Source organism: Taudactylus pleione, unplaced genomic scaffold (genome assembly GCF_031769625.1).
Source record: "Taudactylus pleione unplaced genomic scaffold, aTauple2 ptg000207l, whole genome shotgun sequence".
NCBI classification, from domain to species: domain Eukaryota; kingdom Metazoa; phylum Chordata; class Amphibia; order Anura; family Myobatrachidae; genus Taudactylus; species Taudactylus pleione.
In genome coordinates this window covers 5,789,418-5,806,715 of record NW_028284609.1, presented here as the reverse complement: position 1 = coordinate 5,806,715, position 17,298 = coordinate 5,789,418, and the positions used below count along the sequence as shown (strand labels likewise).

The following is a 17,298-nucleotide window of genomic DNA, read 5'->3' as shown; positions in this document are numbered from 1 at the left end:
TACGGGGGACAAAATTAGTACATAATCAGCCCAAGCCTGGAATCCCTGGGGAGGTGGGGACCCCCCTCCCCAATAAGGAGATCCCCCCTCTCCAGGGTACCCCAGGCCTGGACTGATAGTTGATTGTATTTAAAAAAAAAAAAAGAAAAGAAAATAGTTGTTTACAGGAGAACTAGAGGTCCCAGCATGCCTTCCCCGCATGCTGCTACTTGGGAGAACCACAGCTACCAGCATACACAAGGTTACTAAAGTGCATTGAAGTCAATGGGGGGGGAAACCGCTCATTGGGTGAGAAGTGGAGGCTTGCCTCCATCAGTCAATGAACGTTCAGCCAATGCATTTCTATGGGAAATGCAGCAGCTGGAGCGCCACTCGTTAAATACCGTCCTTAGGGGACAGTACTATTAGGAAGGCAGTGGATGCCTACAGGGAACAAAGTGAAGCATGTTTTTTTTTTTTTTTTTTTTTTCCAGGTACCAGATTCTGCTGGAGAAGGGCATAGATCGGCACTAGGGTCGAGGTAAGTATGTAGTGTAGTGAGTAAGTGAATGAGTGAGTGTATATGTGTAATAAAATATTATAACCTTCTTTATATATTGGCAGGTGAACTAGAGGTACCAGCAGGCCCTTAATGCCACACACTCTGTTACTTGTGGTTCTCCAAGTACCAGCATGCAGTGGAGGCTTGCTGGGACCTCTAGTTCTCCTGTAAAGGACAATATTATTTGATCTATTTTTTACACAATTAACTCAGCATCCACTGTCCAGGGGTGCTGGGGACAGCTCTGGGCTATAAGCCCAGACCTGAGGTGCCCTTTATTGCAGGACTTGACAAATCCCAGGGGCCAGGTCGCCATGGCTACCAGATTTTGCTGCCTGGCTACCACATTTTGCAGTGAGGGAGGAAGCAGATCCTCATCAGCCCCCACGGAGATTCGTGCCTATAGTATTGCAGCGTTCATTTCATGCACAGGAGTGCATGTGCTGAGTGTTGTCTGCGGTGACTGCTGTGCCTGTGTCCATCCTGGCCTGCGCTGACTACTCCTGTCCTGCTCTGATCCCTGCTGTCTGTCTCAGTCTATTCTGATCCTCCTGTATGTCCTGGCTGTGTACTGTCACCTGTCTCTGGCTGCATAGAGCTCCCCGGTAATAGAGTCTATGCGTGGCCAGGGATTGCAAAGCGGCTTCAGAGGGATAGTGGTGTGACCATGAGGGGAGGGGGGGTTCTGTTGGGGGGGGAAGACTGTGGTCTGACTTCTACACTTACATCCTGGCTCCTAGATTTTCAAAAAATTTGTCAAGCCCTGCCTTTATTGGGAGGGTCCCCACCTCCTCAGGAATCCCTGGCCTGGGCAGACTAGCGTGGGGTGATGGATGCTTTGGCCAGGGGACCCCGTGAAGTGAGACCCACGGTTGCGGCATTACACCCCTGCTAGAAAGAGCCCGGGGGTGGTTGTTGTGGATAATACGGTAAACCCCTACTCAATTTGTCCCCCATATTTCATCGTATAAGAAAATAATCCATTTATTTATAAAGGGTACATTTTCTCTTTAATGTCACCACGGTTCATCTCTGTAATGCAGTGATTAGTGACTAATAAGAGAGGACGTCATGTTTGTTTATAGATTCCAAGGTATACTGTAAAAGCCACATATGTTGTTCAGTGTTCTCCCCAGGCTGTTTTTTGCGGGTGCACCACCGGGCAAGAAACAGCCTACCACCCGGCACTTTGGAAGCCTGCAAGTGGGGACAGTATCTGGGAGCTGTATAAAAAGGACCAGATCCTAGAGACTTTGCCGTTTTTTCATAATCAGACGACTGGGCCTCTAATAAGAAGAGGAGAATTAATATATAAAATGTTATTTCAAATCATTATAAGGTCAGGGTTTAAACCATTTTATTATTGCGAAGGCCCCCACCCGGCTACTTCTTGATGCCACCCGGCTGGAAACATTTTCTGGGGAGAACACTGGTTGTTACATTATAGTGAAATGTTTATCAGTATTTATTTGGGGTATTACTACTTAAAAATACAAATTTTATTGAGCAGATGTAATCACCAATGATCATAATGCATTATTTTATTGATCACCTTCTTTTGCTTTCTTCAGCTTTCCGAGCATTACTCTTGCAGTACCTCTTCTAGCAAAAGCTTTCCCATATGTAATGTCTAAAGCTATTGCTTGTGTACAGTCTTCTTCTGCTTCCTTGTATCTAAACATGCATACAAGGAAATACCAACACGAGGTAAAAATTATATTTAGCACAAAATTAAAAGTATATATTGAGTCACAACATTTAACCTTCTTTGACCTTTGTTTTGTACGAACATGTTATTAAAGGTCACTCAAATAACATTGCGTGTCTGAATGAGTCACTTAGTTATATTCAGCTATCACTGAGCTATCTCTAGTTAGTAGAACCCCTGGAAAACATCCCTATATAGAACTCATTGCATAGGGAAGGAATGCCTAATATCGAGAAAAAGGATAGTTATATTAAAACTTACCTTAGTTAACTCTCTTTCTTCGTAGTCCATAGGGTCCACACGGAGACACTGAGGTGTAGCTGGGACCGGGAGGACTAGACACCAACACCAAAGCTCTACAATCCCAGGATGCTCCAGTCCTTTCCCCTATACCCCGCTCACAGCTTGAGGGCACTTCAGTTTTCTTAAAAAGCCCAAGGCAGGAGCAGGACAGGAGAGAAGGAAGACTGGTACACTGAGGAATCACACTCTCACACAGAGAAGGAAACAAGTGACCAGGATAAGAATCCCATAGAAACTAGGAGCGTCAGGGCGAGTGCCCTATGGACTTCGAAGAAAGAGTTAACCAAGGTAAGTTTTATCATAACTCTCCTTTTCTTCTTCATGGTCCATAGGGCTCCACAGGGAGACATTGGGGATGTCCCAAAGCAGTTGTTCAAGGGCGAGAACGCTCTTGAGCCGATAGGAAAACCCTACGCCCGAAGGAAGCATCCTGAGAGGCAAATGTATCAAAGGCATAAAACCTACGAAAGGTGTGGACAGAAGACCAGATGGCCACCTTGCATAGCTGTTCAGCTGAGGCGCCATGCCGACTGCCCATGAAGGGCCAACGGAGTGAGTAGAATGAGCAGATACTGAAGACGGCACATGAAGGCCAGTCTGCGTATAAGCCAAATCCATCTGGCCAGAGTCTGTTTGTTAGTTAGCCATCAAAACAAAATAGTAATTGGCCAAGGCCAATTTACAGCCAGAGTGGGGCACTCTTTTAGGACATTAGTAATGTGATAGGAATAAGTTTTGTAGATGGCTTGAAGTTCCAGGATGTTGATTGGCAACACCGCCTCAACTGGGGACTTAGCCGGTTACCGCACCCCACCCTCAGAGGCTTGCGTCCGTTGTGAGGAGAGCCCAGTCTGGAATCCAAAAAGTATGACCCTTGTTCAAATGGGAAGTCTGTAGTCACCAGGCTAGGGACAGGCGAACCTCTGGGGGGAGGCTCATTGTCTGAGATTTGAGCAGATGGGGTAGTAGCTCGTTCCACCTGGCGAGGATCAGGTGTTGTGAAACTGGGCGAACTCCACCATGTCGGAGGTGGACACCATTGATCCCAAGGCCTGCATTGCAGAGTGAATTGACACTCGGCGATTGAGGAGCATTCTGTGTAGTCTGTGCTGGATTGCTGAAATCTTGTCCGCCGTTAGGAAGATTTTCTGAACTCGAGAGTCCAAAAGGCTCCCAAATTTACCATCCTTGGAGAGGATGTTAGGGAAAACTTTTTCCAGTTGATCAGCCAACCGTGCATTTGAAGAAAGGCAAAGGTTACCTGCAGATGGCGGTGAAAAGTCTCTGTGGAGCTGGCCAACAGCAAGAGATCGTCCAAGTATGGGAGCAGTCTGATCCCTTGACGACGAAGAGAGGCCGCCATAACTGCCATGATCTTGGTAAAGACCCGGGGTCCATTGAAAGGGTGAACGGCAGAGCATGAAGTTGGTAATGTTGCTGTAGTATAGCAAATTGGAGATATTGTTGATGAGAAGGTGCTATAGGCAAATGTAGGTAAGTGTCCTGAATGTCTAGAGATACCATAAAATCCCCAAGCTCCATAGCTAAGATAATGGAATGTAGGAATTTCATCCAAAACCTGGGCACCCTGATAAATTTGTTCAGCAAATTGAAATTGAAGATAGGCCGATGAGACCCATTGGGATTCCGAAAAAAAAAAAGAAAAAGGGTAGAATAATAGCCGTTGCCCCGTTGTGAGGAGGGGACCCGGATTATTTCTCCTGAATTCAGTAAAGACTGAATGGCTTTTTGGAGCAGCAGGGCCTTGGTTGGGTCCGATAGAGGTACTGTGCAAAAGAACCGCTGGAGGGGGTTACCTCAAGAATGAGAGGGTGTATCAGTGGGAGACCTCTTCCTTTACCCAGGCATCTGACGTGGTTTGATGTCAAACCTGGGCGAAATTGAAGAAGTCAGCCTCCCACCTTGGGAGCCCCCAGGGAGAGGCTCGTCCAGTCAGGCTACAGACTTGTCTTCAGACATAGCAGGTGGACGTCTAGTAGCCCAGGCTTGTTTGGCCATAGCCTTGGAGACCTTGGCTGATGTCTGCTGCCATGGAAAGGACTGACCCTTGCTTTTTCCTTGAGGGCGAAAGGACCAAAAGGATGACGTCTGAGGCTTTGAATTATATGCAGAAGACAGAAACGCTGTCTTGGAAGTTGCCAAAATAGTCACAATTTTATCTAATTCTGGATCACATAGGATGTCTTCAGAATAGGGCAGAGACTCCAGAGCCCGTTTTGAGCCTGAATCTGCTTTCCAGGAACGAAGCCAGACAACACGGCGTGCCACTACCAAAGTGGCAGATATCCTGGTGGCCAGGAGAGCCATATCCATAGCTGCCTCACCCAAGTAGGAGGCAGCATCTCTAATGTCAGATACGTAGGATAGTTGTTCTTCCTGAAGCATCAGGGGAAATGTCTCTTTTAGGGCCTCTACCCAACTCTCAATGGCTTTTGCCACAGAGGACGTAGCCCTAGCAGGATGAGTAATAGCTCCTGTAAGAGAGTATATGGATTTATGACAAGCTTCTATGGGTCCATCTGTATTCTCCTTCAAGGAGGTTGCAGTATGAATGGGTAAGGTGGCATTTTTAACCAGACATGTTACATGAGAATCCACTGCTGGGTGAACTTCCCAGTTAGTACAATCAGTAGCTGGAAGAGGGTAAATGGAACTGAACAGTTTTGGAATTTGAAACCTTTTATAGGCCATATTCCACGCTTCACTCATGTGATCAGATAGCTGGTCTGATTGAGGGAACTCTGGTAAAACTCCCTTTTGTCGTTTAAAAAATGCGTGTTTTTCTTAGGAGAAGGTTCATCCTCTTCTACTTGTAAAACAGTTTTTACAGATCTCACAAGAGCAGGTATATTTGTTTAGAGTGTGGCTCCTCTTCTCCTGAGAAGGAGTGTCAGAGTGAGAGTGGTCTGGGTCTTCTGCCTCCCCAGATGATATATCACAATCAATTAACTGGGTGGACTGGGAAGATAACACAGCACGTTTAGTAGGTAAAGGCTTTTCCTTTTGCAGCATTTGCTGAAAAACCTGTACTGAGGTAGACAGTGCGTCTACCCATGAGGAAGGCAAAGGGTTTGCAGGGAGTACCTGCTGTGGCCATCCCACAGAAGAAGCTACCACAGGGACTGCTATGTGGTTCGCAAGTTTTGCAAGCATCTGTGAAAAGGCAGCCCAAGGTGGGTCCTGAGGGAGAGACTCCGGGGTTGAGGGGCCTGGGGCTGTGTAACAATTAGTACAAAGACCATCCTGAATGAGGTCCTCTGGGGCTAAGCCCGCTGAGCTGGACTTACAAGACACCAGTGTAGGAGCAGTAGCATCAGGCTGCTTGTTATTCTTTCCTCTGCCAGAATAATAGAATACACAGTATGATACAGTGCAGTGAACACCCTGCAGTATGTGTTTTATGGCACAGTGTAGTGTGCAACCGCACTATGTAGTATGTGATAGCCCTCACAATTATATAGGAGATGTGAGGTACAATGAACCCCATATACCTTAGTATGTCAGGGTATAGTAGAATAAAGGGAAAGGTATGAGCTGACAGTATAGAAAGTAGAAATTAGCGCTAGCACAATTCACATACAAACGCAGAAAAACAGTGTGTGTGTGTGTGTGTGTGTGTGTGTGTGTGTGTGTGTGTTATATATATACAGGTTGAGTCTCCCATATCCAAATATTCCGAAATACGGAATATTTTTGGTATGACTGAGAATGTGAAACCTTTGCTTTCTGATGGTTCAATGTACACAAACTTGTTTCAAAGCACAATTTCATTAAAATACAGTATACAATAACCTTCAGGCTGTGTGTATAAGGTGTATATGAAACATAAATGAATTTCATGTATGTACACAAACTTTTTTTGATGCTCAAAATTATAAAAAATATTGTATAAAATGAGCTGCAGGCTGTGTGTAAAAGGTGTATATACACAACATAAATGCATTCTGTGTTTAGGTTTGGGTCCTATACCCAAGACATTTCATTATAGTATGCAAATATTCCAAAATACGAAATAATCCGATATCCAAAATACCCCTGGTCCCGCGCATTTTGGATATGGGAGACTCAACCTGTATATATATATCTGCAATATAGCGCTGTATAACCTGGCCCATGGGAGAGATATACAGGGAGACTGGACCCAGTTTCCCGGAGACTTGCTTGCTCAAAATGGCTGCGTCTCTGAGGGGGTGGAGGTTGAGGGAGGAGCAGCCCAGGAAACACCAGACCACAGTGGAATGGCGCCCTGAGCTGGGGGAGGGGCTGCCAAGAGAGCGCCCTCTCCCCATTCCGACATTAACCACCGGGTCCCCTAACCTCTACGTATGCCCTGCGCCAGTATATTATATGCCTCGGTTGTCTAGTGGAGTCGTGGCCGCACCAGTGTCCACATCAGTGCCTCCAGTCTTTCTCCTGAGACTGGAGGTAAGACTGCGCAAAATGCAAGTCCCCACGAAAGGGGTTCCGCCTTACCTGTCCCCTGAATTCCAGTCTGCAATCTGGGGAGCCTGCTAACTAGTCCCCCTCAGAGACCCGCCGGGAGTACCTAGCACAGGCTTGGTGTCGCGGCGCCGCGGAGGGGTGATGGGGCAGCAGCAAAGACGTCTGGGGGACAGTCTGTTGCTGCTCGCCCATTATTGTAAAACAGAAAATAAAATAAATCATAAAATAAAAGCTTAGGCTGCTTAATGCAGCCCAGTTATAATGGTGGTCCAGCTCCTGCCGGACACCAACGAAACTGAAGTGCCCTCAGGCTGTGGGCTGGGTATAGGGGGGAGGACCGGAGCATCCTGGGATTGAAAAGCTTTGCTGTTGATGTTCAGTCCTCCAGGTCAGATCCCAAGTACACCCAAATGTCTCCTTGTGGAGCTTTATTGACCCTGAAAAAGATATAGGATTTTTGGTTACTTACCATTGAATACGTTTCTCTGAATCAGGCTTGGAGACACTGGACCATGGGGTTGTCGCCGAGTGAGCAGGAGCTGGCACTTAACTACCACAGGGGAGGGGAGCTGATGCTGCCAGCATGTCCCTACAACAGAGATCCAGCTCCGTCGGGAAATGGCCGCCACACGTCCTGCTCAGCACACTAACACCGACATAGCAGTGGGGAGACCAGCCAGAACAAGCTCCGCCTCCGCACTCTGTGGAGCCACTGCAGAAGCCCGGCAAGATGGCGCAGCCAACCGGGACGCAGCGTCGCCCTGCACCCTATAAAAGGGTGAGCGCACACCCAGTCCCCGGCGGTCTCTATGAAGAGACCGGAGTGCACAGCGGGGATCGACCCGCTGGTCAGCTCCCCCACCCCGGCGCGGCTGCCTAGCGGAACGCTAGCACTAACTCCCTGCAGCCGGCTCAGCACTCTCACTGTGCGCTGCTCAAAGCAGTGCACAGAACCGAAGTTAAAAAGCAAAATAAATCAATAAAAAAAATGAAAAAAAAAATGTACAAATTAAAAATAAAACTCACTAAAACTGGGGCTGCGTAAGTTAAGGTGCATACACACTTGGCGATATTACTGGGCGCTGCACGATTACGACGTTCAGGCATGAGGGAGGGTGCCTACACAGAACGACATATCGTCCAGTGTAGGCACTACAGGGGATCAGGAACGACTGTACGATTACGATGTCGTAATTGTACGGTCTTTCCTAATCACCCAGTGTGTATGCACCTTTACAGTAGTTAAGGGCCAGCTCCTGCTCACCCAGCGACAACCCCATGGTCCAGTGTCCCCCAGCCTTGATGAAAGTGAAAATAAAAGGCTACCAGGTAAAAGAATAAACTGCAAGAACAAAACCAGACTAAACCTAAAGTTTGCCGCCTATAAAACAGTTATTAACCACCTATTTCCCTGAAAACCTCTCAGAAATTGTTTTTTTTTTTTCATTTAAATAACTACAACATATGTTTTAAAATGGATTGAAATATATTACTTTTTTTTGCCTAGGGGGTGAATCACAACAAACTCCACACTGTGATGGCCCTACTGGGAACTGAACCCACGACCACTGACCATTAAACCGTTGCTTCACAAATTTGTGCGTTATCTTTGCACAGGGACCATGCATTACTGCCCGTAGTTACTGACCATAAATGGTAATTAGATAATAAAATAGTGTTAAATCACATAGGCGACCTTTGTAATAGTACGTCCCAACCACGAGAAGCAACAGAACCCCTGGCAGAACTATGTCCCCGGTGGCATTAACCCCCTCCCCCCAACCCCACACCCCCTAGTTGTCATATATCCCCAGTGGCATTATTGCCCCTGCCACCAGCATCCAGAGAACCCAAACCGAGACACCCCCTTACTCCTTCCTACCACCACGTGTCAATATAAATATGTTTAATTCCCCCCCCCAGGGCATTACCCACCACCCTAGAGCACTTACCCCTCCTCAATCCTGCAGAGCACACAGAGTTGATAAGGAAGGGGGGATCAAGCCCCCCTTGTTGCAGCTGCAGAGGTTTGCAGAGGTCAGTTAACACTGCACCTTAGGTTCTGGCGCATGCACCCGAAAGTGATGTTCGCAAAGCATTCTAGGACACGATTTAGGCAGTGCTTTCACAGACCGCCCCATCGCTGCCAGGGGGCCGAAGCAGGAAGAGGAAATTTCTCATGCAAAGCCGGGGGGCGGACGCAGACAGCACGGTCACATGGGTTGTACCGTATAAGCAAAAAGCTCAACTGGTTGCCGTCGCATCACATGCAACCATGTCAGTTAAGTGGTTAATAATATTCCAATACATACTGTATATGTACACTTTTTTGGGATTTTCAGAACTGAAGAAACGGCTTACAGCATTTGACATTCTAATAGTCATTTAACATGATGCATAAAAAGTTTATGTGCAATGTTAAACATCACATGTCCAGGCAGATTGTTACACAAACGTTTGTGAAGGTCACAAGTTGCACTTCCAAGATGGATGCATTTATATGCTAGTGTTGCATTGCCATATCAGGATGTTGGGGAGAATGCACTCCAGCCAATCAGAGAGAAAGGAATCACCTGTAGAGCACCCATTGTTTCAAAACTATACTTACTTTTGAATCTTCAGATATGCCATGGCTCGATTTGCTGGTAACAGTGCATTTGTACCATCTGCTGCAATGCCTTGTGTGTAGCATTCAATAGCAATTTCATACTTTCCTTCTTTAAAGTAAGCATTACCCTGAAGGATATCAAACAGAATTGTATTAAACATACTGCCATAATAACAAAAACACTTGCAACATACAGATTGAGGCTGAAATCTAAACGTAGGTTATACAAAAAGTGTGTCAAGTACAAGGAAAACAATTGCCATTAAATTCATTTAAAATACACACTAGAATAAATGTATCCTCACACGTCTATGCTGCAGTTGTGCCAAACAGCCCCTTTCAGCGCGCTAGGTCCTGTGAGACTCTGCTAGCACCAGGCGTCTATTTCTCTTTTTTGGCAGAAATGTGTCTAAGTCGCAATGTGCTGTGACTACACACCAGGAGACTGTGCTGATTAATTGGATACGTGACACTTCCATATCTGTGTGCGACTGAGTCATTGAATCAGCACACGATGCAGCGCATCCAACTTTTTTCCATGCCAAGTTCTGTTTACCGACTCAGTTGCACACAGATATAAATATGTGACATATAAAATTAATTAGCACAGTCTCCTAATACATCCTAGTCGCATAGCATTGCGACTTAAATGCATTTTCAGCAAAATAAAAAAATGGCCAACACTATCAGAGTTGCACGGGACCTGGCATCTGGTTGTACGCAGGGTCCATCCACTATGCTTACCCTGTGCTGGCACTACAGGGATCTCATCACCTGGTCTGTCTCGTATCCGTGCATAACGAAAGCAGGACAGGTCATCGTCAATAATCATATAGCTATGTCATCGCCTATAGTTGTAATTATTCATTGTGTCTGTATTGTTTTTATCCTTCCATGTTCCTGTAAGCAAAGTGTCTTTTTGTTTTTCCTATATGTTTTTCCTTAAACATTCTAAATGATATCTTATATGCTTATGGAGTTCATAAAACTATTGCCTAGTTTCTAAGTATCACACACACAAAAATTAAATAGTTAATCATTTTGGCTCTGTACGCCACCACAATGGATTTCAAATGAATCAATGTAGATGCAATTTAAGTGCAGACTTTCAGCTTTAATTCAAGGGGTTGAACAAAAATAGCTTATGAAACGTTTAAGAATAGCAACAATTTGTATCTATAATCCCCTTTTTTCAAAGGCTCAAATGTAATTGGACAAATAAACAATCATAAATAAAAAACTAAAAATCATTTGCAGTCAGTCAATGACTGCCTAAAGTCTGGAACCCATGGACATCACCAAATGCTGGGTATCTTCCTTTTTTATGCTTTTCCAGGCCTTTACTGGAGCGGTCTTCACTTGCTGTTTGTTCATGGGTCTTCCTACATTTCGGTTTGACTTCAGCAAGATCAAATGATTGGCTTGGCCATAGCAGAATATTCCACTTCTTAGCCTTAAAAAACTTCTGAGTTGCTTTCTTGTCCATCTGTACTGCTAAGTGCCATATAATCAACGTTGATGTGATCAGACAGGATATCCTTATATGGATTGGGTACAGGATGTCGGCTGTCAGAATCCCGATGTCGGCATCCTGACAGGGTTAGGATACCGACACTTGTTGATCAGTGTACTAACCCACCCACTCTCCCTACCCCTAACCCTCCCTCCCCGGTGCCTAAACCCAATCTCCCCTCCCCTCACCCTATACCTAACCCTCCCCCCTTAGTGTCTAACCCAAACCCTTCCCCTAGTGCCTAACATCTAACCCTCCCCGTAACCCAGCTACTTACCTTCGGGATGCCGGAGCTGGGATTCTGAGTAACGGAATCCCCACGGTTAGGATATTGACCGCATCCCCCCTATACACTTCAAAATTTATGTGGCTGCTTCTGTCACAACATCAATAAAAAAAAAAATAGTGACCCAGTGCCATTGGAAGCCATGCATGCCCATGCCATCACACTGCCTCTACCGTGTTTTACACATGTGATATATGCATTGGAGCATGAGCCAGTCCAAGCCTTCTCTGTACTTTTTTTCTTCCCATCATTCTGGTACAGGTCTTCTCTTTATGGTAGGCTTGGATAATAATATGCTACCTCCTGGAGAGTGTTCTTCACTTGACTTAATGCTGTGAAGGAGTTTCTTTACCATAGAAAAGATCCTACAATCATCCACAACTGTTGTCTTCCATGAATGTCCAGGTCTTTTTGTGTTGCTGAGTTCACCAGTGCATTATTTTTTTTCTCAGAATATACCAAGCTGTTGATTTGGCCACTGCTAAGGTTCCCACTATTTCTCTGATGGATTTTTTTGTATTTGCAGCCTAAGAATGCATATTCATTGCTGTGTGTTTACAATAGCTTACAAATACAAATGCCACACTTGGAATCAATTGTAGATAACTTGTCTGCTTAATTGATAAAGAAATACAAAAGAATAGCCCACACCTCTAACCACATTGAAATGTATGTAAAACTTTTAAATAGATTATATTTGACACCCTCTAGATTACATAAAATCTGGCCTACAGTCTCAAAGTTCTGTTGGCGTCTATGTCACTCTGAAGGCTCTATTTTCCATGTCTTCTGGGATTGTCCTTTATTATACCCCTTCTGGGAAGAAGTATTCACTCTTATTAATGATGTTAACTCTAGATCCCTCCCTCGCCCTTCTCCACTGGTATCCAATCTCCATTCCCAAATCTGACAGTTATGTTCTCGGCCACATTCTGATATCTGCCAAAGCCACTATAGCTCAGCACTGGAAATCCCCTTCCCCTCTCCCATTTGCCAAAGTTATAACTAAAACACAATCCCATTTTGAAATGGAGACGAGGGAGGTTGATTACTCTGCGGCCACTTCATCCCCTATTGTGAAATGGCATCTTTATGTTACAGATGGGAGGGACGCACCCCTATCCCTACCCTCTCCAATCCCTCGAAGTGCCTCTCCTTTTGATCTGAATGAGCTTCCACAGGTGGACCAAAACACCTAGTTTATTATCCATTTTTGTATTTACGGTTTTCAGTTTTTGTTTAATTTCTTTGAATGTACGGTCACCCCCTTATAATTTATTTTATGTATGTTTTCCTTTTTCTTTATCCTCATAAATATTCTGCAGTATACTCAATAAAAATTTATTGATGGAAAGAATAGCCCACACCTGTCCATGAAACAACTTTTGAGTCAATTGCCCAACGGCTTTTGGTTCTTCGGAAAAGATGGTAGATACGTATTAAACGGCTAATTCCCAAACCCTTCCACCAATTTGGAAATGAATACCCTTAAATGAAAGCTGGCAGGCTGCACACACACGCACACACATATATACATATATATACATATATATATATATATATATATATATATATATATATGGAGAGAGAGAGATTATCTCATGTAGCCGCTGCTGCTGTGATCCGATCACTGTGGCCAGCAGTGATCGGGCAGCCATTTCAGTAACAGGCAGTAGTTTCTTTTTAAGATGGTTGAACCATCAATGGTACAGCTGTCAGTATCAAACGCAGGATTTCTAGAGGGGGGGTTCCAAATGCTTCATTTTAGAGCGAGTCTGGCCAGTTCATGAAGGGGGTAGAATTAGTATCCAGCTTTAATATGCGTCATACAATGTGTATTGTGTGTCATAATTCCAGCATATACAGGATCACAATAAGTCATTTGATGCGGCAGTAAGCCATCCTGCCTGAACTGAATGTTTTTATTTTAGATGTAAGCGCCATTCCAGAGCATTGGAGCAAGTCCGGGAGCCTGGAGGAGCAGCAGAAGAACCTAGGCACTTCCCTGGACATATATGTACATATTGGGCTCTATAGCAGTGCATCCCTAACAGTGCATGTTTTCCAGATCTCCTAGTTGGTGCACAGGTTATTTATTACTGGCTGATACATGTTAAAAGATCCACAGGTGGTGATAATTATTTCTCTTGTGATAGGGAGAAGAACATGCAGCACTCGTAAAATTCTATTATATTACTATTTCTACTGTGGTCATGGTATGTGTTGGGGAGGGGAGTTTCCAGGCAGACGGAAACCCCCCCTGCGTTTGCCTATGGCTGTCAATAGCCATCACTACAGTATAACATAAAAATTGCTATTTTTATGGTATACTTGGTTTTAAACAAAAAAAAAATGTTTCAAATAAAATAATGATGGATAAGTTTAAAATTAAGTTCTTGACCTAATTCAATCATAAAAGAAACCGACAATTTTGGAGCAGTTGTTGGAAAAAGAATTAGTCAGTTAAGTGGTTAACTGCAGACTTTCAGATTTAATTTGAGGGTAATTACATCCAAATCAGGTGAACAGTGTAGGAATTACAACGGTTTCTATATGTGCCTCCCACTTTTTAAGGGGCCAAAAAGTAATGGGACTATCAACTCAAAAGCTATTTCATGGACAGGTGTGGGCTATTCCCTCGTTATTTCATTATCAATTAAGCAGGTAAAAGGTCTGGAGTTGATTCTAGGTGTGACATTTGCATTTGGAATCAGTTGCTGTCGACGCTCAATATGAGATCTGTCACTATCAGTGAAGCAAGCCATCATTAGGCTGAAAAATCAAAACAAACCCATCAGAGAGATAGCAAAAACATTAGGTGTGGCCAAATCTGTTTGGAACATTCTTAAAAAGAAAGAATGCACCGGAGAGTTCAGCAACACCAAAAGACCCGGAGGACCACGGAAAACAACTGTGGTGGATGACAGAAGAATTATTTCCCTGGTGAAGAAAAACCCCTTCACAACAGTTGGCCAAATAAAGAACACTCTCCTGGAGGTAGGTGTATATGTGTCAAAGTCAACAATCAAGAGAAGACTTCACACAAGAGTTAATATAGAGGGTTCACCACAAGATGTAAACCATTGGTGAGCCACAAAAACAGGAAGACCAGATTAGAGTTTGCCAAACAACATCTAAAAAAGCCATTACAGTTCTGGAACAACATCCTATGGACAGATGAGACAAAGATCAACTTGTACCAGAGTGATGGGAAGAGTATGGAGAAGGAAAGGAACTGCTTATGATCCAAAACATACCACCTCATCAGTGGAGCATGGTGGTGGTGGTAGTGTCATGGCGGGGGCATGTATGGCTGCCAATGGAACTGGTTCCCTTGTATTTATTGATGATGTGACTGCTGACAAAAGCAGCAGAATGAATTCTGAAGTGTTTCGGGCAATATTATATGCTCATATTCAGTCAAATGCTTCAGAACTCATTGGACGGCGCTTCACAGTGCAGATGGACAATGACCCGAAGCATACTGCAAAAGCAACCAAAGAGTTTTTTAAGACTAATAAGTGGAATGTTATGCAATGACCTGAATCCGATTGAGCATGCATTTCACTTGATGAAGACAAAACTGAAGGGAAAATGCCCCAACAACAAGCAGGAACTGAAGACATTTGTAGTAGAGGCCTGGCAGAGCATCACCAGGGATGAAACCCAGCGTCTGGTGATGTCTATGCGTTCCAGACTTCAGGCTGTAATTGCCTGCAAAGGATTTGCAACAAAGTATTAAAAAGTGAAAGTTAGATTTAGGATTGTTTAGTTTGTCCCATTACTTTTGGCCCCTTAAAAAGTGGGAGGCACATATAGAAACCGTTGTAATTCCTACACCGTTCACCTGATTTGGATGTAATTACCCTCAAATTAAATCTGAAAGTCTGCAGTTAAAGCACATCTTGTTTGTTTCATTTCAAAGCCATTGTGGTGGTGAATAGAGGCCAAAATATGAAAATTCTGTCAATGTCCCAATATTTATGCATCTGACTATATGTGTGTGTGTGTGTGTGTGTGTAATATATATTTATATATATTTTAGAAGCAGCACAGATGGTGTAATGGTTAGCGTTACTGCCTCACAGCACTGGTCATGGGTTCGATTCCCTATATGGCCCTGAGTGGAGTTTGTATATTCTCCCTGTGCTTGCGTGGGTTTCCTCCGGGTACTCCGGTTTCCTCCCACACTCCAAATATATACTGGTAGGTTAATTGGCTCCCCACAAAATTAACCATAGTGTGTATGTGTGTGAGCATGTGATAGGGAATAAAGAATGTAAGCTCCACTGGGGCAGGGACAGATGTGAATGGTAAGATATTCTCTGTACAGCGCTGCGGAATATGAGTGCTCTATATAAATAACTGGTAATAAATAAATAAATAATTGATACAAAGCAAAAAAAAAAAAGGTGGGGAGTGAGTGCTGAAGAGAGGGAGAGAAAAATCACAGGCATGGGGACATCTAATATATATATATATATAAATTGTGTAAAGACTTCCTTATAGCTTTTTTTTTGTAAATTGAAATAAAAAAAAAAACAAAAAAAAAAAACACAGACTATATATTTTAGTTAAAAAGTGCCTTTTCGGCCAATATTTTTTTTCAGCAATAATCAAGCTACAAAATAAATTGTCTCAACTAATATCATTGTTCGCAAAAGGCAGAAAGTGAAATCTACCAGGTCTTTCTGTACGATAGCTTGTTGCTTCAGCTGTTGGACACCTGTACATTTATTTTCTTCTTCACAATCAACAGTATTCTCCTTTATATTTTCTTTTTCCTGCAGAGGACTAGAGGAAGTCTGCAACTCCTAAAATATAAATACACAATATAAATATTAAACACAATTTTCTTTCTGCAAAAGACACTGCACTTTCTGTTAATGGTGGATTTCCTGCCTCACCCCCCCAACAAGAATGAAAAGAAGGGTCTAGAGCACAGGTTCTCAAACTCAGTCCTCAGGACCCCAAACAGTGCATGTTTTCCAGGTCTCCTCACAGAATCGCAAGTGAAATAATTAGCTCCACCTGTGGATCTTTTAAAGTGTAGGAGTGAGTAATGATTACACCTGTGCACCTGCTGGGTGACCTGGAAAATGTGAGCTGTGTGGGGTCCTGAGGACAGAGTTTGAGAACCACTGGTCTAGAACACATATTACACTGCATTCACAGCATCATGCTTTCGCATGAATCCATTTCTTCAGAAATACAGATTTTACTTCTTAACCCCTTCACTGCTGACCTATTTTGAGCTGATCATAGTCCAACATCAATGTCTAATATTTATGCAGTATCCACACAAGGTATACCTTTACTTTTTTTAAGACTTCAAATTTCCAGAATATGTTTCTTTATTTCTCCTCACACAGCAAAAGCAATTGAGATAATTACATTTACAAGAATGTTAACTAAAAGCAAAAGCATGCATTTAGTTTTCTACCCACCAGCCCTATTCTCCCCTATTTCCAGGACTCTGCAGTGTTGCCTGGAAGGGCTAGTATGATCTATATCATGATCATCATTAAGTCCCGCTCCCCTCCACCTACAAAAGGGGATTTTCTAGGTATGCCCCCCCCCCCCCAGTTAAATTTACCCAGACAAATTGTATTTACCTTATTTAGGATAGCTTTCTTTAATAAAGTAGAAGATTTGAATACATAGACTTGCCACATCATCCCTTTAGTTCAGATTATGTAGCTGGCTGACCTCAAGTCTCCATTTCACTTGGCTTTTAATCAGTCGCAGGACCTGGGTAATTCACGTGTCCCGAATTAAAAGGGATGTTTTGGCAAGCCTACATATACACCATGAGAGATGATTTTAACCCATTTGGGTGAATGTGTGTAGAATGTTAGACTATAAACACTTCAGC

The 17,298-nt window shown here is 43.7% G+C and overlaps 1 protein-coding gene across 1 annotated transcript in view; it reads right to left on the bottom strand.

Annotated features, from left to right (window-relative positions):
- Positions 1 to 17,298, bottom strand: part of RPAP3 (RNA polymerase II associated protein 3) — an 88,759-nt gene that overhangs the window by 40,399 nt on the left and 31,062 nt on the right. Inside the window, exons 8-10 of the mRNA XM_088478127.1 lie at positions 16,106 to 16,237; positions 9,625 to 9,752; positions 2,094 to 2,215 (exon numbers count right to left, since the gene is read on the bottom strand). Coding sequence (XP_088334253.1) covers positions 2,094 to 2,215; positions 9,625 to 9,752; positions 16,106 to 16,237 — 382 coding nt within the window. The remainder of the gene's footprint in view (positions 1 to 2,093; positions 2,216 to 9,624; positions 9,753 to 16,105; positions 16,238 to 17,298) is intronic.